This window comes from Mustela putorius, unplaced genomic scaffold (genome assembly GCF_011764305.1).
Source record: "Mustela putorius furo isolate JIRA1106 unplaced genomic scaffold, ASM1176430v1.1 tig00000196_pilon_pilon_pilon, whole genome shotgun sequence".
Taxonomy (NCBI): domain Eukaryota; kingdom Metazoa; phylum Chordata; class Mammalia; order Carnivora; family Mustelidae; genus Mustela; species Mustela putorius.
Genome location: NW_025421310.1, coordinates 11,246,518 through 11,273,660, shown reverse-complemented (window position 1 = coordinate 11,273,660; position 27,143 = coordinate 11,246,518). Strand labels below are relative to the sequence as shown.

General features: G+C 52.5%; 2 protein-coding genes across 7 annotated transcripts; one reads left to right on the top strand and one right to left on the bottom strand.

The window, feature by feature from the left end:
• Positions 1 to 37: 37 nt before the first annotated feature.
• PLEKHA4 (pleckstrin homology domain containing A4) lies at positions 38 to 21,339 on the bottom strand. Of its 6 annotated transcripts, none has more exons than XM_045077056.1 (21): positions 20,665 to 21,339; positions 20,125 to 20,214; positions 18,673 to 18,780; positions 17,265 to 17,337; positions 17,073 to 17,173; positions 16,802 to 16,911; positions 15,349 to 15,564; positions 14,700 to 14,907; positions 14,053 to 14,127; positions 12,894 to 12,941; positions 12,676 to 12,756; positions 12,370 to 12,519; positions 11,051 to 11,149; positions 9,090 to 9,230; positions 7,995 to 8,094; positions 7,846 to 7,922; positions 2,263 to 2,424; positions 2,080 to 2,145; positions 1,316 to 1,374; positions 828 to 940; positions 38 to 490 (listed from the first exon to the last, which is right to left on the bottom strand). In XM_045077056.1, exons 2-21 carry the CDS (start codon positions 20,206 to 20,208, stop codon positions 231 to 233), a joined length of 2,331 nt encoding a protein of 776 aa, XP_044932991.1. In that variant the 5' UTR covers positions 20,209 to 20,214; positions 20,665 to 21,339; the 3' UTR covers positions 38 to 230. The 6 variants fall into 6 exon arrangements, with proteins under 6 accessions (XP_044932991.1, XP_044932992.1, XP_044932990.1 ...); XM_045077057.1 differs by having other exon boundaries at positions 14,700 to 14,868; XM_045077055.1 differs by having other exon boundaries at positions 14,700 to 14,979; positions 20,811 to 21,338.
• Positions 21,340 to 22,706: 1,367 nt separating this feature from the next.
• Positions 22,707 to 26,694, top strand: PPP1R15A (protein phosphatase 1 regulatory subunit 15A). The gene is made up of 3 exons (XM_045077053.1): positions 22,707 to 22,930; positions 23,629 to 25,857; positions 26,262 to 26,694. The coding sequence occupies exons 2-3, from the start codon at positions 23,638 to 23,640 to the stop codon at positions 26,607 to 26,609; spliced, it is 2,568 nt and encodes an 855-aa protein (XP_044932988.1). The 5' UTR covers positions 22,707 to 22,930; positions 23,629 to 23,637; the 3' UTR covers positions 26,610 to 26,694.
• The last annotated feature ends 449 nt before the right edge of the window (positions 26,695 to 27,143 follow it).

Here is a 27,143-nt window from a genome sequence, read left to right as displayed (position 1 = left end):
GTCACAACCCCAAACAGACAGAGAGAAAGCTATTGACTAAAAGTTCAAAGTTTTAATCCGAATTTGGACAAGCGTTGGGAAAACCAAACTTTGGCCATAGAAACGTCTCCCTCTCCTGGCTACAGAGGGGACCGAGCCACGCCTCCAGGCGCCCTGAGTGGCTCCAGATCGCTGGGCGGTACCTCCGGGCCATGCCCTCACACTCCGATTGGCTGCGGCGCGCCGGCGGGTCAGAAGCTGGACTGCAGCAGCGTGACTCGCAGAGGCCACGCCGCCTCCTCTTGGGTCAGGGCGGGAGGGGCGGTCCCGGATTCCCAAGTGGGCTCCCAGGAGGCGGGGCCTGCGCCGCGCCCACTACCTCCGCGGGACAACCCCGCGGAGCCGGAATTAGCCACTGGAGATCTGGGGGGCGAGGTCACCTGGGGGCTGGGGTCTGACGGAGGCGGTGGCGCAGGGGGAAGAGGGTCTCCTCGGGAGTCCAAGTTTCCACCTGGACGGCACGAGTGGGTAGTGAGAATGGCAAACTTTGGGACACAGGAGTCTGGACCCCCAGGGCCTTTCCTCTCAGACCCGGGAGTCGAGCCCCCAGTCCCTTCCTCTCTCAGACCACAAGTCTGGCCCCACTCCCACCCCCAGACTCAGGATCCCAAACCCCTGTCCCCTCCTGCCTGGGATCTGGAACTCCCAAACCCTCTAGGGCGCTCTCCCCATCCGGACATAGGATCCCAGCAGCTCTCAGAACCCTCCTGACCGGAACCAAGGATTCCAAGGCTCTGGCTCCCTCTTCCCCCAAACCCAGGAATCCAAGGTCCCCAGCCCCTCCTCACCTGTCATCATTCTGTGCCACTGCGACGCCTCAGTAGCCAGAGCTTGAGAGAGGCTGAGGACTCTCTCCCGGTGCCCTTCGGCTGTCGGCAAATAAGGGGTGGTATTCCTGGGACTAGGAAAAAAAAAGAGATTTGGGGGACATCTACAGGGAGCCAGTTCCACTGTGCACGCTTGTCTTTCTGGGAATTGTAGTCCCTAGCCCGTGTTCCTAAAAGACTTTAAACAGGCTGTGGCCCTCAAAACACCTGTGTGCCTCATGGGATGTGAGTCTAGCCCTCCCTAAATTTCACCCCCTTTCCTGACACAGGAGCAGGAGTTTGATACCGACCCAGAGAAACTGCAATTCTCATGCTTTCTGATGCCCCAGGAAGTCAAGCATCTCTAAAAGGTTTTGCAGTCTGTACTTTAGTACTCCAAAGGCAGCAATAATAATGCTTTTCTTTGGCCACTTGATTTCCTCCTTCTTGCCTCACTCTCAGTTCTTTACCTGCTCCAGGATCCAGAGCTTCTGAGCCATTTGGGGGCTCCTGAGTGTCCCTGGACTGGCTGCAAAGGAATTGGGGCATTAAAATTCCTCCTCACCAGGAAGTTCCCATGTTCTCATTTTGAGGGCGAAATGAGGGGGGCTCTGAGAGGGAGTGAAATTGCCTCAGAGACAATATTTAACTTTACATGCATTCCTGGAAAACAGCAAGCATTAAGAAAATCTGCCCCACCCCCACCCCCCAATACAGATCCCTTTGGCTTCCGGGAAATGGCCTACCACAGAACCTCTCTTCCTTTGTATGACCTCCACAGGACTGACAGATGACCACCCCCTAATTTACCTACAACAAGGCCAGGAAAGGGCCCTCCAAATTCACAATTTTGGGCTCATAAAGAATTAGCTGAACTGCTTATCCCCTTCAAACTAACTAGACACAGAGATAAACATTCGGTGTTCAACCGAGATGTCTCCTGATTACAAAAATAATCCCAGCTGTAAAATCACCCCACCTATGACTTGTCTAATTACTCCCTAGAAAAGTCTCAGATGAAACCATGGGCCGCGACATTCATCTTCAGATCTGGAATGCTCTCCCCATTGCGACAGGATGAATATAATCATTCCCTTACTTGCTCATTGTTTTCCCCTTTGATAACACATAGTAATGAAAAAAAAAAAAAAAAGTGGGACCCACAGTCCTGAACTGTGACCCCCGTCCTGAAGGAAAAACATTGGTGATGTGAAGAGGTCTCTGCTTCCCCCACCTGCACCCCCCTAGGGGAGCCATCAGCAGCACAGGAACTTATTGGGGTGAACCTCGAATCCCAGCTCTGGGAAAAGAGGGAGGGAAATGCCCATTTCACAGACGGGAAAACTCAGGCTTGCACTAGGCACGGAGGACCCACTACCACCCCACCACCCCACGTTGCACCCTCTGTTCCCTTCACCCTTGGTACTGTGTCAGGCTGGCGTCTGGCAGGCGACAGCGTCGTTCCCAGAGTGAGAAGCCGGGGGGAGGCTGGGCGAGGGAGAGGCCGTCCAAACTCCTGGTTTCGGCGTATTCTCTCCATCTGCTCCTGAGCGCTCATCCGAGGCCGGGCGAGGGAACGCTGGGGAGATGAGAAACACTTTGAGGCCCCAACTTTAGGGCTCCTCTTTCTCTCTTCCCTGAACTACTCAGCCTCCAGTCCTGCCCTTTCCAGTAAGTTCCATCCCTAGACTCAGAGGGATCTTTAGGCTGCCAGAGCTGAGGCTGTCCTCCCAGGTCTCCAAGCACTCTCGGGACAAAGGTCTCTGAGGCCCTCCCTGCCTCTCTGGCCTCATTTTCAGCAGCTGCCCTGCTTGTTAGGCCACAGCCTAACAAACACCCACAGGTCCTGGACATTCTCAGCTTTCTAGCCCTGGTAGTCAGGAGCCAGGCTGTCAACTCTCAGTTCCTGGTGATGAAAAACAACTCTGAGTCAGCTTAGACTCAACAGAAGGAGGAATGACAGACATTCACTAAATTGTTACGAGGATCCTTTTGGATTGGCCTTCAAAAGGGCTTTTCGGAGCTCTCTCTCTCTCACTCCCGAAACCAGATGGATGACACACACAGGGACAGCGCCATAACGCCATGTGGTAAGTCCAGGGGCGTGGCTACAAGCCAAGGACCTTCGAGAAGCTAGGACAGAGGCCTGAAACAGATGCTTCCCCAGCACCTTTCAGAGCAAGCCTGGCCTCACTGACACCTGAACCATGGCCCTCTAGACTTAAGAACTTCAAATGCGGGAGGACAGAGACAAATCAAAGAAGAAGGAGGAGGAAAAAAATACTCAAAGGAAACCAGAACTCTGGAGAGAATCCCAAGAGTGTTGCTGAGAGATTAGGCATGTGATGTGCAAATCTGGGAAGTCAGCTCATCGGAAATGCCACCAGCCTGAACTAAAGGGGAAAAGGCTGGGGACGAAATGCAGGAAGGCTGTCATTCAGGCAAGAACCAGGCGGACAGATCTCTTGGGCCGCAGACGTGTCATCCTTCAGGAAAGGGGGGCCATGTGGACACAGACACATACAGTGAGAATGCCAGGGGCCACCTGGAGTTCTCTTGCCACTAGCCAAGATGCCTGGGAACAGACCCCTTCCCACATGCCTTCCCCAAGGGCATGCTTTTGGACTTCAACAAACAAAACCAGAGAACTCTTAGCTGCAGCCTCTACCTAGAGGATTCTAGGGAGCCGCCTTGGATCAGCTGCCTAGCGGAGGGCCAAACGCTGCTGTTTACTCTGCTTTGCCCTGATCAGGGCCATTGTGAGTCACAGGTCCACCTGCTGTAAAAATGATGGCCCCAAACCGGCCATCACCAAATTCCAAGGTTCACACACGGACTTGTTTTAGACGTAGCCCACATAGGCAGAAAACTGTAGCCATTCACACCCTGCCTGCTTTGAGGACTCCAGGAAACAGTGTCCCATGTCTGCGAGCCACAGATAAGATAAACTCGCAGCTATTAAAAAACCCCAAGTGGCTGCTGCCCTCAGGAGCTCTCTGACACAGAGACCCACCGTTGAAGCTTCTGGGCTGCAGCCTCCAGGCAGTGACCTCTGCCCCAGCGTGGACCAAACACAGCCCGCGGGTGTTCCTTCTTCCACCTCCCCAGTCATATCACTGTCCTTGCTTAGCTCCAAAATCCTTGGAACTCACAACAGACACCATCCCAGAGCTGTAAACAGCCACAGTCCCCAGAACCACGTGACTGGTTCAGCCTTATTCAAAGCAGCCCTGACTGTCCCCCACCTGGACACACCCCTTTGAGAATCACACAGTGCCTCTCCTCCTTATTATCTGCAATAATAAAGGAAGCTCCAGACATGCTTTAAAAACGTTCGATCAAGAGGTGCCTGGGCAGGGACCCCTGGGTGGCTCAGTTGGTTAAGCGGCTGCCTTTGGCTCAGGTAATGATTCCAGCGTCCTGGGAGTCCCACATCAGGCTCCTTGCTCTGCAGGGAGCCTGCTTCTCCCTCTGCCACTCTGTCTGACTGTGCGTTCTCACTCTCGCTTTCTCTCTCACAAATAAATAAATAAAATCTTAAAAAAAAAAAAAAAAAAAGAGGTGCCTGGGGGGCTTGGTCATTGAGTGTCTGCCTTCCACTCAGGTCATGATCCCAGGGTCCTGGGATTGAGCCCTGCGTCAGGCTCCCTGCTCAGCGGAGAGTCTGCTTCTCCCTCTCTCTCTGCCCCTCCACTCCCCACTCGTGTTCTCTATTGCTAGCTCTGTTCTCTCTCCCAAATAAATAATCTTAAAAAAAAAACCTAAAAATAAAATATAATAAAATGACACTGCAAGTGAAACGTATGGGACCTCCTGTCCCAAAGTCCTCAAGCAAAGATCTGGGGTCTGGTGAGAAGATGATCCCCAGCCTTGTTATTTCCACCCACAGTGGTCAGGTGTATATAAGAAGCCCATGCTGGACCTAGCAGTGACTTAGTGACCCGCCAGGTGGGCATTCATTACTTTGACAGTCAGAGATTCAAGAGGATGACCCCTTGATGATGTTGAGGACATTGGGGGCACAGGGGAGAAACTTCCCATGGAAGAAAAGGTGAAATGAGTGATCATTTGTTGGGGAGCAAAAATTCCTGTGCCCATCAAGAGTCCTTCCAGCCAGACCAAGCATCGAATTGACAAAGGATAGTATTAAGTGAAGAAATTCCAGTTTAATAGCATGTGCAAGGGGAATCCACACAGATTTGGAAATTCTAAAGGTGGATGTGCAAAATGAGGTTATGTGTGTCGTTCTGAACCAAGAAGGGGGTGGAGTGTCTGGGACTTCAGCGGGGAAGGAAAGCACTTCACAGGGTGATTAAAAGGGGAGATGTTGGGGCGCCTGGGTGGCTCATGGGGTTAAGCCTTTGCCTTCGGTTCAGGTTATGATCTCAGGGTCCTGGGATCAAACCCTGCATCGGGTTCTCTGCTCAGCAGGGAACCTGCTTCCCCTCTCCTCTCTGCTTGCCTCTCTGCTTACTTGTGATCTCTCTCTCTGTCAAATAAATAAATAAAATATTTTTTAAAAAAAAGAGGAGATGTTTAGGAATTAGATGGTTTGCCCTGGGGGCACCTGGATGGCTCAGTCGTTGGCATCTGCCTTCGGTTCAGGACATGATCCCAGGGTCCTGGAATCGAGTCCTGCATCAGGCTCCCTGCAGGGTAGGCCTGCTTTCCCTCTCCCACTCCCCCTGCTTGTGTTCCCTCTTTCCCTGTGTCTCTCTCTGTCAAATAAATAACTGAAATCTAAAAAAAAAAAAAAAGAAAAGAAAGAAAAAGTGCATATTCATAATGGGTTTTTATTCCACTCTGACCCAATCGATTATTTAGTTGTTCAGTGCTCTATTTTTAAAAACCACAAATTTAAATTGAGACGTTATTTATAAACTGAATCCCATTTAAGTACGAATCATCATATGTATAGCTAGAGGAATGTAATGTGTCTGATTAAGGGCTCTGTGCCAGACACCGCTAGACGTCTTATATAATACACAGTATGTGAATCCTATTACCAGCCTAGAATTGGCAAATCCTTTGCCTAATCATATTTTTTTTTATTTATTTGAGAGAGAGCGAGCGCATGCACAGCATGCACAAGCAGGGGGAGCGGGAGAAGGAGAAGCAGGCTCCCCTATGAGCAGGGAGCCTGACTTGGGGCTCGAGCCCAGGACCATGGGATCATGACCTGAGTCAAAGGCAGATGCTTAATGGACTGAGTCACCCAGGTGTCCCCAGAATCTGCAAATTTTTGCATTTTGAATTAAATATGGTTCCCAGGGTTTTGGATACATTTTGAAGAGCGGTGTAACTAGAATCTACCTCCCTCTCAACATACCCAGTTCTTCTAACCTAGTGGGAATTACCGTTATTTTCCATCTGGACTGTCCTCAACGGGTCTCCTGCCTCACTCAGTGGTCACCCCACAGCTTGTTCCCCGCATGGCCGGCAGAGGTCGCCAGCGTTAAGAACCCTCCTTGGGACTCCCCTTGAACCACAGTCCCAACACCGTCCAACCCCAATACCTATCTCTCCTCTTCTCTCCACCACTCTCCCCCTCGTTCCCATACTCGGTTCTAGCCACTCTGACTTTCTAGCGGCTCCGGCAACACGGCAAGCCCACTCCCCCACCCCTCCAACTCACAACCACCCTCCACCCCCCCACTTCCCCCCAGAACTTCTTCAAAGGCTGTTCCTTTGCCTGCAACGCTTTTCCACCCAAGTCTCACTCCCTCACCTCCTTCAGGGGGCTGCACAAACGTCACTGGTCCAGACCAAGCCATTTACAATTGCACCCCTTCCTCTGCCATCCCAAACCTCCTCACCATGTTCATGTTGTTTTTACTTCTTTAGCACTCATGACGTTAAAATAGTATAGAGAAAGTTGATTATTATGTGCCTCTTCCCGCTAGAATGACGGATTCATGAGGGAAGGATTTTTTTTTTTTCTCTACTTTGTTCATATTTGTGTCCTCAGCGCCTGGACAGCTCTATGCAAGAGAATTTTCTGGAGGGTGGCAATGTTCTGTATCTGCTGTGTCCAGAAGGATAGCCACTGGTCACGGGGTGGGGAGGGGCACTAAGCACCTGAAATGCAGTTAGTGCGAGTGATTTTTAAATTTTATTTCATTTTAATTTAAATAGTCCCATGTGGCTATTGGCTACCTTCTTGGACAACCATGACAAGATATAAATAAAGATATATAGATATTTTAAAGATTGATTGATTGATTGATTTGAGAGAGAGAGATAGAGCATGAGCAGGAGGGTCAGAGGGACAGGAAGAGGGAATCTCAAGCTGACTCCGAGCTGAGCCCAGAACCTGACTCGGGGCTCGATCCCAGGACCCTGAGATCACGACCTAAGGCGAAACCAAGAATGGGATGCTCAGCAACTTAGCCACCCCGGCACCCCCAGCCATGAGGACATTTAATAAATATTTGTCAAATGAATGAATGAAGTCCTTACCACATGTAAGCACTATTTTCTTCTTCTTCTTTTTTTAAGATTTTATTTATTTGAGAGAGACATGGGGAAAGAAAGCAGGAGCAGGAGAGGGAGAAGGGGAGAGAGAGGGTCAGAAGCAGGGCTCAATTCCAGGAACCTGGGATCAGGACCTGAGCCCAAGGTAGCTGCTTAATTGACTGAGCCACCCAGGTGTCCCTAAGCACTATTTTCAACCTTAGCTTGAAGTCCAGTTTGAATCCTCAGATCAGTTCTAGGCAGAGGTGGGTGGGGGTAGGGGGGTGAGGGGGTTACTGCCAAGAGCTCCATTTTGCAGATGGGCACACACGGGCAGAGAGGTTTCATAACCGACCCCAAGTCACGCAGTTTAGAAGTGGTAAAGACAAAATTCAATCCCAGCACTCAACAAATCTCACTCTCCCTACCCTGGGGTGTGATCTCTGAGCTCCTTTCTCGCAGCTGTTCCCCCTGAGTGGGTGGCAGTCAGGTTTAACCCTTTAAGGGTTAAAGATGGGCATGAGGATGTGGAGATGGACCCCCCTACCTTGGTTCCTGCCTGTGGGGAAGCCGGACGGCGACTCTCGGGGCTGGAAGCCCGGGAGATCCTCGGTGATCCAAGACCTGAGAGGGCAGAATGGGACTTGGTGAGGCCAGGGAATGCCCAGTAAGTCCCATCCAGCCCCAGAAGCTCACCTGAGCAAGGGCTGGAGAGGTCTCTGTCGCCCCCAGGGGGCCGCCCCCAGTCAGCCTCAGGCAACCGGGTTGAGCTCAGTTCCAATGACTCAGACAGGCTCTGGAGGGGTCAGGAGAGGAATACTTATCATCATCATTCTTACTAGTTGTCAGGCACTCAGCAATGGAGACACAGCATCAATAGGAATCTGACTGAAAACTGGTCTGTTTTCAAATCTCAGCTCTGGCATTTTGAGCTGTGTGACCCTGGGCCAGTCACTTTACCTCTCTGGGCCAGCCATATTTCATCTTTGCTATGGGGATTGAGTCCATACACGTAAGGCACTTAGAACAGCACCTGACACGTGGCGAGGCATTGTAAGCACGGGTTTTGTAATGATTGTGCAGTAGGAGCTGTGATAAGTCCTTTACCTGCATTATTTCATTAAATCTCCTCCATAAACCTACAAAGTGGCCATTATCATCCCTACTTAGTAGACGGGGAAGCCAAGGCTCCAAGAACAAAGTCAACGAGTGATATCACAAAGATGGCAGAGCTGGGATCTGAACCCGGGTCTCTCGGATGCATGATCTGAGGGTCAAGGAACACAGCCACTCTAAGCCAGCTCAGACAACAGCGGTTCTTGCCTGCTGAGGGCCTACTCCATGTCTGACACTTTCTAATCATCATCTCTCCTTTTTACAGAACCCTACAAGTTGGGGGTTATGATCAGCAGTGTCTCGTAAATGCTGAGTAAATGTCTCTCCGGGAGAGAACAGCCCCGATACGTAGCGATCGCCAATCTCTGTGGTGCAAATATCGCCACCATGGTCAATTTCAAGCAACCAACAGGAAATCACTGAACACGGTGTTGAGAGGAGATGCGCCCAAGTGGCTCTTAGGAGGTGTTGGGAGCTGGCTGGAGCACACCGCTGGACTACGATCACAATCTAACAAGCAAAGAAACAAAGGCTTCTGGAGCTTACAACACTTGCCTGTGGTTGGTTAGCTGAGAGAAAGAAAGGAAGAGAGAAGAAGGTGGCGTGGGTGAGGAGTTGGGCCAGGGCAGATGAGACAGGAAGCTGGGGGTGGAGAGAGAGGCTTGTGAGTCTTACCTCCCTCTCTGATGACTCCTCTGCTTGAAGCGCAGGGGATGGGGAGTCAGGTTCTGTGTTAGGGGGTGGCTTCTGGGGGCCCCCCAGACCTGCCAGCGTGTCTTCCACCATCCATAGCTGTTGCTGAGCTGATGCTCTGTCCTTGGGGGGAAGGAAAGGAATCTGTTACTCAAAGGTGGGAGAATGCCAGGAGTGTTAGAACTGGGTCTGAAATCAGTGAGGCTTTATTTATTTATTTATTAAAGGGGTTTTTTTTGTTTTTTTTTTTTAAGATTTTTATTTATTTATTTATTTGACAGACAGAGATCACAAGTAGGCAGAGAGGCAGGAAGAGAGAGAGGAAGGGAAGCAGGCTCCCTGCTGAACAGAGAGCCCGATGCGGGGCTCGATCCCAGGACCCTGGGATCATGACCAGAGCCAAAGGCAGAGGCCTTAACCCACTGAGCCACCCAGACACCCCAGATGTTATTTCTTTATTAAAGAGAGTAAGAGAGCAAGTGCACAAGTGGCGGGGGGCGGCAAGCAGGGGAAGAAGGAGAACCAGGTTCCCCGCAGAGCAGGGAGCCCAACACAGGGCTCCATCCCAGGACCCAGAGATCATGACCCCAGTCAAAGGCTGATGCTTAACGGACTAAGTCACCCAGGTGTCCCTGTGAGGCTCTGTTTATGGAGTCATAAATGGATTATGTATGCAGGGGAAGAGATCAAGACCTCTCAGGATGTGAGATCAAGAGTCAAGATACTTAATCAGATAAGCCACCCAGGCACCCCTAGAAGTCAATATTTAATGGGCACCTGGGTGGTACCGTTGGTTAAGCCTCTGACTCTTGGTTTTAGTTCAGATCCTGATCTCAGCGTCATGAGGTTGAGCCCCGAATCCGACTCTGGGTTCAGCCCAGAGTCTGCTTCAGATTCCCTTTCCTTCTCCATCTGCCCCTCCCCCCCTCTAAAATAAATCTTGAAAAAAAGAAGTCAACATTTTAAACTAAAGATAGATGATTTAGAAACTCAATTATTCATCTTAGATTGAAGAAGTGGTGGGGAGGGGCGCCTGGAGCACGTGACTCTTGGTCTCTGGGTTGTAGGTTCCAGTCCCACCATGGGTTTTGAGATGACTTAAAAATAAAATCTTGGGGTGCCTGGGTGGCTCAGCAGGTTAAAGCCTCTGCCTTCAGCTCAAGTCATGATCCCAGGGTCCTGGGATCAAGCCTCGCATCGAGATCTCTGCTTGGTGCGGAGCCTCCTTCCCTCTCTCTCTGCCTGCCTCTCTGCCTGCTTGTGATTTCTGTCTGTCAAATAAATAAATAAAATCGTTTTTAAAAATAAAATAAAATCTTAAAAAAAAAAAAAAGTGGGCCTGAGGCTAAGCAAGGGGACTTATACTTCAGAAGTGGAGCTTGAACCAAGGGATTGGATTTAGAACTAGAAATTCCAGAGGATAAATATAACAACAGGGGTGCCTGGGTGGCTCAGTGGGTTAGGCCGCTGCCTTCGGCTCAGGTCATGATCTCAGGGTCCTGGGATCGAGTCCCGCATCGGGCTCTCTGCTCAGCAGGGAGCCTGCTTCCCTCTTTCTCTCTCTCTGCCTGCCTCTCTATCTACTTGTGATTTCTCTCTGTCAAATAAATAAATAAAATCTTTGAAAAAAAAAAAAATAAAATAAATATAACAACAAAAGTCAGGACGCAGGATGGGGACAGGGCTGAGGGGTGGAGCTGCGAACTGGAGGACCGAGCTCCAAAATTAGAGGAGAGAATTTAGAACCAGAGGGGAAAGTGGTTCCGAACCTGAGGCAGGTGTTAAAATAAAGGGCAGGATTTGAGGAAACAATAAGGGGTTTAGAATGAAAGGAAAGGGGGGGGGGGGTGTGAGGAGCTTCAAAAGAAGTGGGAGGAGCTTTAATGCCCTGAAGGGTTTCCAGGGCAAGATGGCAGAGAGGGTGGAGTTTGTGGGGGACATACCTGGGGGGAACCAAGGTGCAGCAGGTACTCCAGGGTCTCTCTCAAGGTGCCCAGCTCCTGTTCCAAGCTGCTGTATGTGTCCCAAACGCGCTCCCGCTCCTCGGGTCCCAAAAAAGAGGGAGACACAGGATTAGTACGTCCACCCACCAGATCTTTCCCGACTCCCATTTTTTTTTTCCAGTTGACAAGGAGGAAGAGAAACAGGGTCCCTGGGGCGTCTATGGACTACAACTCCCAAGAGCCTCTTCACTCAGACTATTAGACTCCCAGAGTCTCTATGGAACGTGTCATTCCAATGATCCGCTAGTATTGACAACTAACAGATTTCCCTGAATTCTCTGCTTACTTCTGGACTACACTAGGGTGGTAAACTCTACAGATCCAGTAAGTTCTTGTAAGAGTCAAGATAATAAGCCCCAAGTGCCCCTGGGAAGCCTCACCATCATCGCGATCATCATCACCGCCGCTAACAGTGATGAGGCACTTAACCACATGCCAGCCACTATTCTCAACTCTCGTTTAATTCACGCGGGGTAAGTATTATTAATATCTCCATTTTACAAGTAATAATTATAACTAACATTTCTTACCCTATTAGGTATTCATATATTTATATGTAAATTTATATTTATATATTACATATATATTTATAAGATAAATACATAAAATATGTGTGTTAAATATGCATTTATTATGTTGTGTATAAATATATGTATTTACGAAATTCTTGCAAGGAGTCCATGAAGTAAATACTATATTTATCACTTCAGGTTTATGTAAGAGGCATCTAAGGCCCAGAGAGGTTAAGTAACTTCCCTAAGGTGACACAGCTACCATGAGTAGGAAGTAGGGGCTGAGATTCAAAGCAAGGAAGCGCACGTCAAATTCACCTTCTCAAACCACTAAATTAGGTCTGCTGTTTCTTGGCTGCTTGCCTCTCACCCTCTAAGACTGTCAAGATGACTGATTTAAAACTTAGGGAGGGGAGGGGAGGGGTGGGGAAGGGGGGGGGAGAAAGAAGGGGAGGGGGAGGGGAGGAGGGGAAAAGGGAGGGCTCGTGGGCAGTTGGGTCAGTGAAGCGCTCCAATCTTGAAATCAGCTCAGGTCACAATCTCAGGGCTGTGAGATGGAGCCTGGGGTCCAGTTCCATGACTGACGTGGAGCCTGCTTAAGATTCTATCTCTCCCTCTCCCTCTGCCCCTCACCCCCCTAAAAAGAAAATTGGAGGGGATTTATCCAGAAAACCTTGCAGTGGAATTCTCAAGAACGACCTTCCCATGAGCCTCTGCAGGAGTGCACACCCCTTCCCAGATGCTCACCTGAGTCAGGTGACAGAGAGTAGCCCTTACACTGACCAGCCGGTCCTGCAGGAGGCGCTGGCGCCCCCACGCCCTCCCTGGAGCCGCAGCCTCTCTGGCTGTTTGGCCCAGTTGCTGCCTGGTCAACTCCAAGGCTGCTTCCAGCTGCTCCTGCGCGGAGAGGGAAGGTGGTTAGACTTCTGAGTTCACATTTGGCCCCAGCAAGAGAGAAAAGGTGTCCTCCCAAATCCCTGGGCATGCTGGAGAGCAGGAGGGGAAAGGCAGGTGGAGAAGCCAAATGTCCCTCCCCATCTCAGAGCCTCACACCTTCTCCTCCTGCCTCTGGTCTATCTCCTCCCGCAGCATCCTCAAGAGCCGGTCCTGCCCACACAATTTGGTCAACAGAGTCTGGAGAAAGGAGAACAGGAGCAGCTTATGGACCAGATCTGGCTCTTCCCCATCCTCCCTGCCACACCCCACCCCATCTAAAGCATTCTCCCCCCAGCTCTGAGTACTTGGAAGGGTTTACACCACAGAGAACTTACATCTGTCTCCAAGCTTTGGTGAAAAGTTGAATCCAGCGGGGGACCCGGCTGGGGAAAAGGAGAAAAGCCAGGTGTCACATAGACAGACAGTCTTTATTGTAGCTCAATGCTCAGTCAAGCCCTGTTTCTCAAGCCCTGCTTCTATTCGCATATCCCCCCACCCTTCTTCTTACTAGCTTTTTTTTTCTTTCTTTCTTTCTTTCTGGGCTCAACCTGGGGCTTCAACTCACAACCCTAAGATAGAGACCTAAGCTGAGATCAAGAGTTGGACGTTTAACTGACTGAGCCCCCCAGGCATCCCCTTATTAGCTTTGTTCCAAGCTTTAGCAAACCTCGGTAGACCACCTGCCAAATTCCTGGCCTTAGGAAGATCCAATGACTCTGTTACCAAAAAGCTTCAGTGATGTTATAATTGGTGGAGAACATTTAGACATTTCTTTTACAACTGAAAATAAAATAAGGATGCTCGCTACTACTGTTACAGTTTAACACTGTTTTAGAGATCTTGACCTATGCTATAAGAAAAGAAAAAGGAAACAAATAAAAGTGTTAGGATGGGAATGATATGCTTATCGACCCAGAGAAACCAACGAAATCAAAGAGTGATTAGAGTAAGAGAATTCGGGGTGCCTGGCTGGCTCAGTCAGTGAAGCATGTGCCTCTTATTTTGGGGGTCTTGAGTTCGGGCCCCATGCTGGGTGTAGAGATTACTTAAAAAAAAAATTTTTTTTTAAAAGAATAAGAGAATTCGGCAAGAGTGCCAGGTGAAAACGAGTTTCCAAACATCAATAGTCTATCTCTACACCATCCGAAGCTAGAAGATATAATCTGAAAAAAAAAAAGAAGATGCCATTCAAATAGCTATAAAAACTATCAGGAATTTAGGAGTTACCTTAACTAAGAGTATACAAGAGCTCTATGGAAAACAAAATTTAAAACTGAAATAAATACCTAGAAGATGATATCAGTGAATGGAAAGATATTCTATATGTATGCTACCCAGTTTGTGGCAGTCCTAGGAAACTAATGGAAGCATCGGTCAAGGGACCTTAAAATATCCAATCTTCTCTAGGCACACTAGTCCAGGAGATGACATCCTTCATAGCCAAGAAAACAAGGAAGGGGGTTCTGGCAGATTCGAGGCACCAAGGACACCTACCAATAAAACCATGGAAGCCCGTGTCCCGGGAGTTCTCGGGGGTAGTTGGAGATATGTGGAGGAGCCAGAGGGGGCCTGGGAGGAATAACGAAATAGAGATGTTTCAAAATTCACATGTTTTAGTAACTGATATTACAGTGGGTGCATCCAGAATTGGTGTGACTTAGGAGAGTCTCTGAGGTTCAGAACGGGCCCCCTGCAACTTCCTCAACTACCTGTTCTCCAGCTTTGTGCCACTGCGGGGACACATGGGATGATAATAAATGGAGAAACCTGGCAAAACTGCCCCAAGGGTCCATAAATGTTGCAATCTACTTTCAGTCCCACATTTGTGATTAACTGTGGATATTCTGGGCCTACAATTCCATCTTGGAAAGATAAACTGGAGACACAAGACAGGTGCAATCCCCACTACCTCTCCTGGCATTGTCCAGGACAGTGTTCTGGACTACAATCCCCATAATACATAAGGTGTAATGGCCAGAGGCTGGCTTGAAAACACTGCCCTGAGAACTGATGGGAGATGAAGTCCCCTTTCCCTCGTATCTGAAGCCAGCTGTGATTATGTTGAACCACAATTTCCATGATGCCAAGGGGGCCATGGCCGCCGACCAACCTGGAAAGACAGACCATGCCCATCTGCTCACCTGTGTTCTGGCCTCCTGACTCCAGTGCTGGGGACTCCTGGGGGGTCTTCCTCCCCCAGACTCAGAGGAGGGTCCTCGCCGGGGAGTTGGGGGCCTGGAGAGTGTCTGGCGCTGAGGGCCCCAATCCAGGGGAGGCCGGACATCAATGCGACTCAGAGGGGTATGGGGTCTAGCAAGAGGTGCTGTGTCACCAGAGGATGGAGGGGGTCTGCGCACAGGAGCAGAACGGGGCCGGGGAAGGCTCAGAGGGGAGGGAGGGCGAGAGAGGGGTGTGAATAGGCTGTTGGGCAGAGAGAATCAATCGGGAAACTGGGTGAACTAGAGCCTCCTCAGCCCACTACCCACCCAGTCAGCTTCATGTACATATCCCCTTTCAGTGTCTCACTGTCCCTCTAGAGTAGAATCCCTCTCTATTAGCCTGATCCTGAATAATTTCCACCTTTGAGGCATCTCCTCCTCAGACTACCCCCTATGGGTTCTGACCCACAAGAACTCCAGCAACTCACATCCACTGAAGGAAGAGAGCACTAAGCCACGCCCTGAATCAGCCACAGTCCCTGGTCTTCTCTTAGACCACGCCCCCAATATAGCTCTTCCTCTGAAGCTGTGGCCTGTGGAGCCTTCTTGTCCCCAGACTCCCTCAACTCACTCTGGGCTCCTGGTCCTCCGGATCCGAGGTCCAGATTGGAGGTCGGCTGTGGGGCTGGGAGTGAGCAGCCCAGGTCGTCCACGAAGTCTGGAGAGCCGAGCCACCTCTGGTGACTCTAAGCTGTGTCTCTCTTCCCCTCTGCTCACCTCTGGGGGACCACCAGGGCCACCAGGGCCCTCTCCAGGCTGGGGACGTGGGGGTGACCTGGGTCGACCACTAACGAGTGTGCACAGAAAAAGACATCACTCCTTTGTACCTCGTAACAGCCCATATTCCCATTTCACAGATGAGCACAGGGGAACCCACACAGTTTAAAGGGTAAATGGTGCATTATAAATCATTGTTCCCTCTTTGCAGATGGGAAAACTGAGGCCTCAAGTGTGGAAATGACTAGTGCAGGGATACAAGGTCCTCTGGGGTCACTGAGGCCAAATTCCCAGACTATGAGTCTCCAGACTGAAACTTTGGAAAGGAGGACGGAGTTTGAAAAAAGCCTTTCTTTTTATATTTGATCGTTACTTAAGTAGCAGCCTTGGGGGTGGAGACTTTTTAAAAATATATTTTATTTATTTATTTGACAGACAGATCACAAGTAGGCAGAGAGGCAAGCAGAGAGAGAGGAAGAAGCAGGCTCCCTGCAGAGCAGAGAGCCCTATCCAAGACCCCGGGACCATGACCCAAGCCTAAAGCAGAGGCTTTAACCCACTGAGCCTCCCAGGCGCCCGACATTTTTTTTGTTTAAGATTTTATTTATTTGGGGTGCCTGGGTGGCTCAGTGGGTTAAAGTTTCTGCCTTCAGCTCAAGTCATGATCCCAGAGTCCTGGGATCGAGCGCTGCATCGGGCTTTCTGCTCAACCGGGAGCCTGCTTCCCTTCCTCTCTCTCTCTGCTTGCTTCTCTGCCTACCTGTGATCTCTGTCTGTCAAATAAATAAATAAAATCCTTTAAAAAAAGATTTAAAAAAAGGTTTTATTTATTTATTTGACAGAAGGCGAGAGATCATAAGTAGGCAGAGAAGCAGAGGGGGAGGGGCGGGAAGGGTCTCCTCAGCAGGGAGCCCAATGCGGAGCCTGGGATCAGAACCTGAGCAGCGGGAAGGCAGAGGCTTAAGCCACTGAGCAACCCGAGTGAGGGGCGGGGTGGGGAGAGTGGTGGGGAGTGGTCGGAGGGGGGAGACACGGATGACACCCCCGACGGGGACTTCTGAGGGAGCCAATCAGAGAGTATGGAATATTGATGAAGGGAAGGGCTGGACAAAAAAATGGTGGGCGGAGCTTAGAAGAGAAAGACTTTTTGCAGAAGTTCCCTGGAGTTGGGACGTGAAGGGCGGGAGCTCCTTAGCTAGAAGATGCGTGTTTGGACGTTGAAGAGGCAGGACCTAAAGGGGAGGGGCTGGGGCTAATCAGATGGATTAGAAGTGCAGGTCAGGGGCGTGGCCAGAAACTATACTCACAAGTCGTCCCCCTCTGCTCTTGAGGCCCGGCCCAGCGCCCTCAGCCAGCCCCGCAGGTCCTCCAGAGTGTCCGCGGCCAGAACATAGGTCCTCATGCCTGGGTGCTCAGCCTGCGAGGGGAGAGAGAACTGGGGATCTGGACGCCCGGGCCCTCTAAAAAGGAGGATGCCATGGACCCTGGTCAAGGCTTTTTTATCTCCAATAATGGATGTTCCCATGGCTGCCCCCAAGGCCCACTGCCTTAGTGCCCACGGGGGATGGACGGACTCACGGTGAAGGTGAATCGCCGCCCTCGGGGAGCTCCTGGCCCATCAGGCCTGATGCTGTAGCTAGGGAGCAGGACGCTGCCCAGGACGCTCTCCTCGCGGCTGTCTGCAAGAGATGGGCTGGGATCAGGCAACACACAAGAGGCTAAAGGAAAAAGGGGGGGGGGCGTCCACCCTGTGCCAGCCGGGGCACTGACCCTTGTAATAGAAGAGGCAGTGGCCGGAGAGGACGAACCAGCGGCGTTTCCAGAGCCGGAGCCCAGAGCTGTCCTGGGGAAACAGCGGGAGGCGAGGTCTGAGTAGAGGGGTAGTGGGGAGCGGAAACGTGGAAGTGAAGACAGTGACACCCAGGGACAGATAAACCCAGAAAGAGGAGAGAAACAGACACGTGTTTGCTGCAACAGAGTGAGCCGAGAGCTGTACAGGGTGTACAGGGGTTGGTTGAGCTCACAAGGATTCTGGACACAGTCAGACCTGAGTTGGGCTCCTAGCTCCGCCCCCTCAAACTATGCCATTAGACTAGTCATTTCCTGGCTAGGAACTTGTGTTTTCTCATCTGTCAATTGGGGATTGAGAAGTTACCAGAAGGCTGGAACAGGCAACTGTACAGCCCGTGTGCCAGAACTTTACATACTCAGACTTTTGATGGGATTCTTCTGGAGTCTGAGACACAGAGGCCAGGAAGGTGGTACTGGGACCCATAATCTGAATCCTGCATCTCCCATCTCCTCTGCCAAAACCACTCCATCTCCAACCTTGTGCCCCTCTTCTCGCCAATCCATTCCCACTGTAGTCAGTAGGATCTTTTTCAATTATGTCAGATGGTGGGAGTCCCCTGCTCAAAACAGAGCCTTCCATCATACTCAGAATAAATCTCGAATTCCTTCTCCTCTTTTACTGGCTTGCAGGGAGCCTCAAATATGGGTCTGCACAAAAACCACCAGGGGAGCTTGCTAAAATACAGTTTCCTGGGTCCTACCCTCAGAGTTCCTGAGTCCATAGATCTAGGGTGGGTGGGAGCTGACAGTCGGCATTTCCAGCAAGTTCCTAGCAGGGACACGTTGGGAACCACTGCCCTGCCATCCCTCCTGTCTCGACCTTTGGCTGGCTCTAAACACCAAGCTTTAGGCTAAGCCTTTTGTTCTCAGATTCCCTCCATCCCCCCAGCTCTTAGCATGGTGGGTTCCTTCTTGTCTGTTCGTTCTCATCTCAAATGTCATCTCGGAGACACCTTCCCTGACCAAGAGTCAAAGGGCAGCCTCATCCCTCTGCCACTTGTGTGCGTATCCTCCTGTGTTATTTCTTCAGAGCAATTCCAACAATTCCTAGAATCGAAATAGGCTACTGTCGTACCTGTCCCTGCCCCAACCCCTCTTGAACGTACGATAGATACTAGTTAGTCTTATCTGCTCTTGGCACATTACGGATATTCAGGAAGTGCTTGTGGAATGAACGGGTGCATGGAGCGAGGACAGAAAAAGGAGAGAAGTCACATCAGAAAAAATGAAAGGCATTTGGAGACTGGGAAGGAGAGAAGCAGCGGACAGCCAGGGGCCCAGCCTCTAGCATCACTCGGTGTCCCTTCCCTTCTCATGCTCACTCCACCTGCTTATGAAGCCAGCCTCGGATGTGCACTGGGAGGTTGGGATCTCTTCGGAGAGCATTGCCTCTTTTCCCAAAGGCATGCACCTTGCTTACTGCCCGGGGAGGCTTCTGAGGAGAGAAGGAGGACAGAAATGAACGGGGCCTCACATGGGCTTGGGGAGGCGGTGCTGGGGGTTGGGGGGAAGGCAACCTGAGGCCCTTGCTCGGCTGCCCTTAGACACCAAGCCAAGGAAGAAACTGAGTTTTGAGATCAGAACTGGATATTCGTGGTACAGAGCTGTTAGTCTGAATGCGTGGCTGGAGGTGTTTGGGGGAAAGGAAGAAGCTACTGGCTGAAGGCGGAAGGACGGGATTCAAGGGTCTACTGGTCTACTGCCAAGGAGAGGATGCTGTTGGCCACCAGAGCCAGAAGTGTAGTACAGTCTTTGGGATCGGAATTGGAAATACTGGGGCGCCTGGGTGGCTCAGTGGGTTAAGCCTCTGCCTTCGGCTCAGGTCATGATCTCAGGGTTCTGGAATTGAGCCCCGTATCAGGCTCTCTGCTTGGCAGGGAGCCTGCTTCCTCCTCTCTCTCTACCTGCCTTTCTGCTTACTTGTGATCTCTGTCTGTCAAATAAATAAATACATAAAATCTTAAAAAAAAAAAAAAAAGAATTGGAACTATTGGGAGGTGCCCTCTTAACCAGGGAGGACTTCCATGCCACGTTCTGGGTGCTGGATGGGTCAGCTGAGGAGGATGTCTCCATGCCAGGGAGTGACATCCCTAGCAACCATCAAGGCAGAGAGATGACTCCCAACCCCTCCCCCCACAACAGATGGAGCCCTTGTCCCATCTATGCAGGCATCTCAGGTGTCCACAGCCAGAGTCCCACAGGACTTCCTACGGGATGGCGCTGACCAAGGTTGGGATCAAATCTCTAGATTCTGAACTGGGGAAACTGGAAATGAGTAGAAGGTGGCAGAGGACAAGGAAACGAGTGAACTTTGGGTGACAATTTGTGACGCCGGTTTCTCGGACCTCTTGGAGACATCGTCAGAGAAAAGGTCTTTCCTTATCGGATTTCACAACTGGGTAGGTTGGTTAGAGGTAGGACAGGGAGTGAGTTCTCAGTCCCAGTCAAGGGTAGCCACAGCCTGAGTTCCCAGAGGGAGCCTCGTGGCTGGGGAGTAGTCCTGTCTTAGCAACTGGAGTGCAGCGGGACTGTTACTTTGCTTGAATTGGGAAAATCCAAAGGTTGGGGACAGCTGGGAGTGCCTCTGAATTCCTAGCTCGGGCTGATGGGCAGTTGGGACCTTACTGGGTGTGGGCAAGCCCATCTCTAAGGATCCTTACCCTTAGCAACGGGAAGCCCTTGGGTTGGCATGGAACCCCAACCCCCAGGGCTGCGAAACAGGAGGATGGGGCGGCCCAGAGCTCCACCCTTCTCCCCGGCCCCTCCAAGAAGCTCGAACCTTGGTGCTCAGGCTGCCCAGCGAGGAGATGGTGGAAGCGCTGCTGGCCAGGCTGAGGCTGCTCCGAGGTCTGCCCTCCTCCATCAAGGGCTTGGGGAGAGAAAGAAAGGGGCTGTGTGCCTGTCTCTGCAGCTGACCCGGCTGCGGACAGAGACAGGGTCAGGGGCTTGCAGGTCGGAGGAGGCTGAGGAGAAAGAGCCCGTTGTCTGGGGACTGGGGGGCTGGGGGAGGCCCAGGCCGGGGACTGCATACCGAGCGCGGTGCCAAGAGAGGTGGGCGGCGCTGGCAGCTGCGGGAAGGGGCAGCTGTCTGCCGCCCAAGACAGAGAATAGGGGCTCCTTTATTCTTGCCCCCTGCACTCTAGCCAGGAATTTGACCCTCTCTGTGCTCAGGGAGCCCCCATTCTCTGCCTCTTCCCAGCGGCCCCCAGCTACCTGTCTCCCGCCGCCCACACGCATCACGCCAGCTATCCCTGCCAAACTCGGGGTTGCCAGGAATGTGCACCCAGGCAGTCCCTCCCAGGCCAGCCCGGGAACTTACCAGCTCTGGGGTCCCAAGGACGGGGCAAGAAGGCCGTGTGAGTGCTGGGGCCCCCAGCTGCGGTATCCCTCCTTTTCTGGCTGGCGGGGGGCGGGGGATAGGGGGTGGGGGGTGGGGCTACCTCTCAGACCTGTCTCCCTTCTCACCTGCTCACTCACACCTTTTTTGCTTTTTGTTTCTCCTCTCTTCTGGTCACTCTTCCTTCTTTCAGAGCGTCTCTGCCTCCAGCCTCACCTTGCCTCTCCGTCTCTAATCGGTCTCCTCCAGTCTCTCTCTCACTCATTCTCTCCCCCGCCCCCTCCACCCAGGACTTTCCCTTCAGTCTTTCTGTTTCTGTCCCAGATCTTTTCCCCCTCGGACTTTCAGAGTCTCTCTTCTTCAGGTTTCCATCTCGTTCTCTCCCCCTCTCTCTCCCTCACCCTCAAGCTCTTCCTCTTTCTCTCTCTCTCTGTCCCACCGACGTTGTTTCCTCCTCTCCCTCAGATTCCCTTTCTGTCTTCCTCCCCTCTCCGTTTCTCTTTCCTCCCTGCTGGTCGGCCAGCCAGCCGCCCACGCTGCGGTCTCCCCTTCCAATCCCGGCTGACCCCGCCCCTCCTGGCCTCCCCCCCAACTTCCAAGCCTGACCCCTAGTTCAGCTGCCCCCACCGCCCAGGGGTGGGGCGGGGGGGCCCCCTGCCTCCTGGGTCCCTGCTGGACTGGGATTCCTCTGTGAAGAGGAGGAGCTGGGCCCCGACAACTCTGGGGTCCGGGTCACTGGCACCCTGAGGGAGGTAGCTGGGATCCTGGAACTAAAGGGGGCTCAGACTTCTGGGTCCCTGACAAGCTGTGAACCTGGAGTCAGGACTCCTGAGTGGTTAGTGGAGCTGGGCAGCGAGAAATGTGTTTTTGAGCCAATGGGTCCAGGTTTTCCAAGGAAAAGGGAGTGACCCTGGATTCCTGGATTATGACTAGGGCAGAGTCAGGAGGCCATGGTCAAACATCTACCTGGGATCCAGGTGATAATTGTGTTCTGGACTGAGGATGTCCCCGTTTGGAGGGAGACACGGTCCCTGGGCATATCTCGAGGAGCAAAATCATGGTAAAGGGGATGGGCCAGGGAATTGGGAGTGTGTCCCTGGGCCTGGTAAGGTTCAGTGGATTCTGCCCAGGCAGGATTTCAATTTGTGTATGAGCTTGCTTTTTTTTTTTTCTTTTTTAAAAGATATTTACTTATTTATTCATTTGACAGAGAGCGAGCGAGGGAGCGACCGCACAAGCAGGGGAACAACAGAGGGAGAGGGAGACTCAGGCTCTCCGCTAAGCAGGGAGCCTGACACCAGGACCCCGGGATCATGACGTGGGCCAAAGCAGACGCTCAGCCAACTAAGCCTCCCAGGCAACCCTGTGTATGAGCTTTTGTCTGCGTCTCAAGTGGGTGAAACTTGTGCTTGAGACCAGGAAGGGGAGTCTGAGTTTTTGGTTTCCAGTGCACTCACCCAATATTTGTTGAGCACCTACTATGTGCTGGGCACTGAGGGAAAAAAATTAGTGAGCAAAGCCAAGTGCCTGCCTTCAGGGTGCTACATTCTTGTTCTCCTTTGCAATTCATCTAGACTCTGCTGTGGCCACTTCTTCGGGCACATGGCATTCCCAAGCCTCAGTTTCTCATCCGTGAAAACGGAATGTGAAAAAACAATGCTCTGCCCCACCAGGAAGGAAGCGGACCGGTAGTGACGGTGGGAGACTCTAGCCTGTGGCCTGCTTTTTAAATCCGGGCGGGAAGCCGGTTTCCCACCCGGAAAGGAGCTTGGAGAGCGCCCAAGCGGCTGAGGCCGTGCCCGTGTTTGATTGACAAGCTCGCTTATTTCGGGGCGTGGCCGCGTTCGGAAACGCCGCGGTATCGTCACACAAAACCCCCCGGAATCTCCGCGAGAATTCCGACCTCACTTTCCTTCCCCCCCCCCACCCCACCCCACGCCCCGACGCCTTCGTTTCGAAACCCCGCCTCTCCTCGTGACGTCATCACGTGCGGCCGCGTTGGCCTATAAAAGCCGTGCGGGCCGCGTCTGTTCCCAACCTCGCTGTGGATCACACCCACCTACGACAGGAGCCCCGTATCCTTTCGTTGCGACAGTGCTTGCCCCCGCAGGTGATAACCTGAGACCCCGAGCCCGGCACCGGAGGGCGAGATGAACCCTCTGGCCTCCCGAGTCGTCCAGATCTGCGATCGCTGGTGGCAACCCGAGCCGGCCCTCCTGCCCCCAGGGTGAGGCGCAGCCCTGAGTCGGTGAGTGAGGGGTCCGAACGCCTGGTACCGCCCCCCCACCGGCAATTGGGGGCTGGGGATCAGACTCCTGGTCAGTGAGGAGGGAGTTTACATTTCTGGGTACCAAGACAGAGGGTTTGAGGCCGGGACTCCGGGGTCCTGAGGAACAAGGGCCTGGGAGCCCAGACTCCTGTGTCTGGGGTGAGATGGGACAAGGACGCACTCCATGGAGAAGGAAGGAGAAGAAATTGGGAGCCTGGAGGCCTGAGCCTGGCGAGAGGAGGGTTCTGGAAGCCAGACTCATGAGTCCCCGGGTACTCATGAGTACCCTGCGGAGGTCTTAACTTTTGAGTCTCAGAGGGAGGAGAGTGATGAGGGCCTGATCTGTTGATCCTCAGGAGGATGAGAGAGCCAGGGACTAGGACCTTGTCCCCAAGGGGACCAAGTAGAGGACCTGTATTCTCAGTTCTGGGGTGTGGGATTTCTGGGTCTGAGAGAAGAGGCTGGGGGGCTGGCTCAGACTCCTGGGTATGGAGAGAAGAGAGGTGGGAACCACTGGGCCTCTGCTGGAGATGGGAGTGGCAGGGATCAGCAAGGAATGTGGGACAGGAATCTCTTGTTGCTATTTGTTACTATTTCCGTTGCTATGACTCACAGTCATCCCTTGATGCTCTCCCCTACGTGACTTCTAAACTCTATTTCCTTTTGTTTATTTCCAGCCCAGACAGATGGCCCCAGGCCAAGTGCCCCATCATTGTGCCTCCTGGAGGGAAACCTACCCCTTTTTCCTCCTGTCCCCACTGATGGGCCTTCTCAGCAGGGCCTGGAGCCACCTGAGGGGCCCAGGACCTCCAGAACCCTGGCTGTTGGAAGCAGTAACCGAAGCTGATCAGGGAGAAGCTGGCCTGGGGGGAGAAACCAAGACATTTCCGGCCACCTGCCATGCCCCCTGGGTCAGGCACTTTCAAGGGGAGACTGGAGACAGTGGAGCAGCTGAGGAGGATGGAGAAGCATTCTGGGAGGCCTGCCATGATTTAAAAGCCAACCGCTCTCCTCTTAAAGCCTGGGAACTTTCAGATGTTGATGACGAAGAATATGCTGGGGACCAAGCAGCCAGTTTCCCTAAAGAGCAAGGAGGTGAATTTAGAAATGGCCAGCCTGCTCCCCTGTCCCCCAGCCTTCTAAGAACCCTGCAAGAACCTCGTGGAGAGGAGCCATCTGTGGAAGGAGTTGCTGCTGAAGATGAAATGGTCACGTTCTTCTCTTTTCCTCCATCACTCTGGGAGTGTGGTGCAGGGGAGGAGGAGGAGGGGGAGGAAGCTGTACACAAAGAAGCTGCCAGAACACCTACTGCCCCTTTATCTCCGGGATCCAAGCCCAAAGCTCAGGTGTACTGTGCTGGAGAAGAAGGGGTTCAAGCCACAGAGGAAGAAAGAACAGAGAACAGAGAAGTCAGAAAGAGCTGTGTTTCCCCCTCATCTTCAGGCTTTCACACCGGGGCCTGGGAGTGGTGTTCAGGAGAGGACACAGAGGAAGAAGATGAGAACAGTGATACAGAACCAGCTGAGGAGGAGGGAGAAGCTGAGGGTCCCTCTTCCATCCCACCCACAAGTGCCCTCGTGAGGGCCTGGGTGTATCGACCAGGAGAGGACACAGAGGAAGAAGATGAAGACAGTGATACAGGACCAGCTGAGGAGGAGGCGGAAGCTGAGGGTCCCTCTTCCATCCCATCCACAAGTGCCCTCGTGAGGGCCTGGGTTTATCAACCAGGAGAGGACACAGAGGAAGAAGATGAAGACAGTGATACAGGACCAGCTGAGGAGGAGGGAGAAGCTGAGGGTCCCTCTTCCATCCCACCCACAAGTGCCCTCGTGAGGGCCTGGGTGTATCGACCAGGAGAGGACACAGAGGAAGAAGATGAAGACAGTGATACAGGACCAGCTGAGGAGGAGGGAGAAGCTGAGGGTCCCTCTTCCATCCCATCCACAAGTGCCCTCGTGAGGGCCTGGGTGTATCGACCAGGAGAGGACACAGAGGAAGAAGATGAGGACAGTGATACGGGACCAGCTGAGGAGGAGGGAGAAGCTGAGGGTCCCTCTTCCATCCCATCCACAAGTGCCCTCGTGAGGGCCTGGGTTTATCAACCAGGAGAGGACACAGAGGAAGAAGATGAAGACAGTGATACAGGACCAGCTGAGGAGGAGGGAGAAGCTGAGGGTCCCTCTTCCATCCCACCCACAAGTGCCCTCGTGAGGGCCTGGGTGTATCGACCAGGAGAGGACACAGAGGAAGAAGATGAAGACAGTGATACAGGACCAGCTGAGGAGGAGGGAGAAGCTGAGGGTCCCTCTTCCATCCCATCCACAAGTGCCCTCGTGAGGGCCTGGGTGTATCGACCAGGAGAGGACACAGAGGAAGAAGATGAGGACAGTGATACGGGACCAGCTGAGGAGGAGGGAGAAGCTGAGGGTCCCTCTTCCATCCCACCCACAAGTGCCCTCGTGAGGGCCTGGGTTTATCGACCAGGAGAGGACACAGAGGAAGAAGATGAAGACAGTGATACAGGACCAACCAAGGAGGAGGGAGAAGTTGAGGCCACAGATACCTTCTCAAGGGCCTGCGTATATAGACCAGGAGAGGACACAGAGCAGGAAGAGGATTCAGAAGCAGCTCACTCTGAGCCAAGTCCCTCCTTTCAAGCTCAGAGCACCCTCCACAGGGGCTGGACATACCGGCCTAGGAAGGAGGACACGGGGGCAGGGGCAGTTGCTGAGGAGCGGGGAGAAGCTGAGCCCTGCCCCTTCCGAGTGGCCATCTATTTACCTGGAGAGAAGCTACCACCTCCGTGGGCTCATCCTCAGCTGCCCCTCCGACTGCGGAGGCGACTCAAGCCCACAGAAACCCCCACCCGGCATCCAGACCCTGAGACGTCCCTACAGTCTCGAAAGGTGGGTACTGATGGCTCAGTTTATCGAGTCTTAGGGAGGAGCTGGAACTCCTGGGCTTGGGGAGGGGGGTGCAGGAAGGCTGGATGCCTCAACGTCTGGGTCCCCCGCGTGTTGCAGAGGGTTGCGTGTGAACTCTGTTGGGAGGGCTGCATTCACTGTAATGCAATCCTTTGCAAGAGGCTGGGGCCCCATGGGAAGGGGGAGCAGCTATGGCTCAGGTTAGCTCCTGGAAACAGCCTCCGCCTACAGTGAGTCACGTGGAGAATCCCGTGGGCTCCTGATGAGCGAGTGACTCAGACAACAAGCATTTTTGCGTCACTCATTTTTGTTTGGGTTCTCTCTCTCTTCCCCTCCCACACCCCCACCCCCCCTGCGGACACACGTCTGTGCTGCTCTGTCTCCAGGTTCGCTTCTCTGAGAAGGTCTCTGTCCATCTCCTGGCTGTCTGGGCAGGACCAGCCCAGGCCGCCCGCCGGGGACCCTGGGAGCAGCTCGCCCGGGATCGCAGTCGCTTCGCCCGGAGGATTGCCCAGGCCCAGGAGCAGCTGGGCCCCTGTCTCACCCCTGCCGCCCGGGCCAGGGCCTGGGCCCGCTGCGGGAATCCTACTTCCCTTCTGGCCGCCACACCTGCTGCCCCCCAGATCTCACCACTGTCCTCCATCCAGGCCACACCCTTGAGCCAAGTTGGGGCATCTCCCCCCACTCCTGTGTCCCCTTCTCCTTGCCTGGACCTCAGTGGGAGGCGTGGCTAAGATCATGGAGTTCTATGTTTCTATTAGTTATTTATTTTTGTGTGTCATTTTATAATAAAAAATAAAACTTGCTGATTTGTAACAAGCAATGTCACCGTCACTGTGTGTACTAACCTGACAATAATCCACTACCCTGGGGATAAAGGCTTGTACCTCAATAGAGGACAAACTCTTATTTCCCATCATCCCTCAAATTTGCCTCTTCTTGTCTTAAGCTTCTTTTGAGCTAAGGGCTGGTGGGTCTTTTTTCTTTTCTTTTACTTATTTATTTATTTGGGAGAGAGAGAGAGCGAATGAGAAGGGAGATCAGAGGGAGAAGCAGACTCCATATGGAGCTGGGAGCCTGATGTGGGACTTGATCCCAGGATTCTGGGATCGTGACCTGAGCTGAAGGCAGTCACTTAACCAACCAAGCCACCCAGGTGCCCCAGGTCTTTTTCTCCTTTGGTATCGGCCTAAATTTTATTAAACTTGCAACAGTTATCTCCCCAAGGGGGCTGGGGGCTGGAATCCCTGATCTGTAGAAAATAGTTC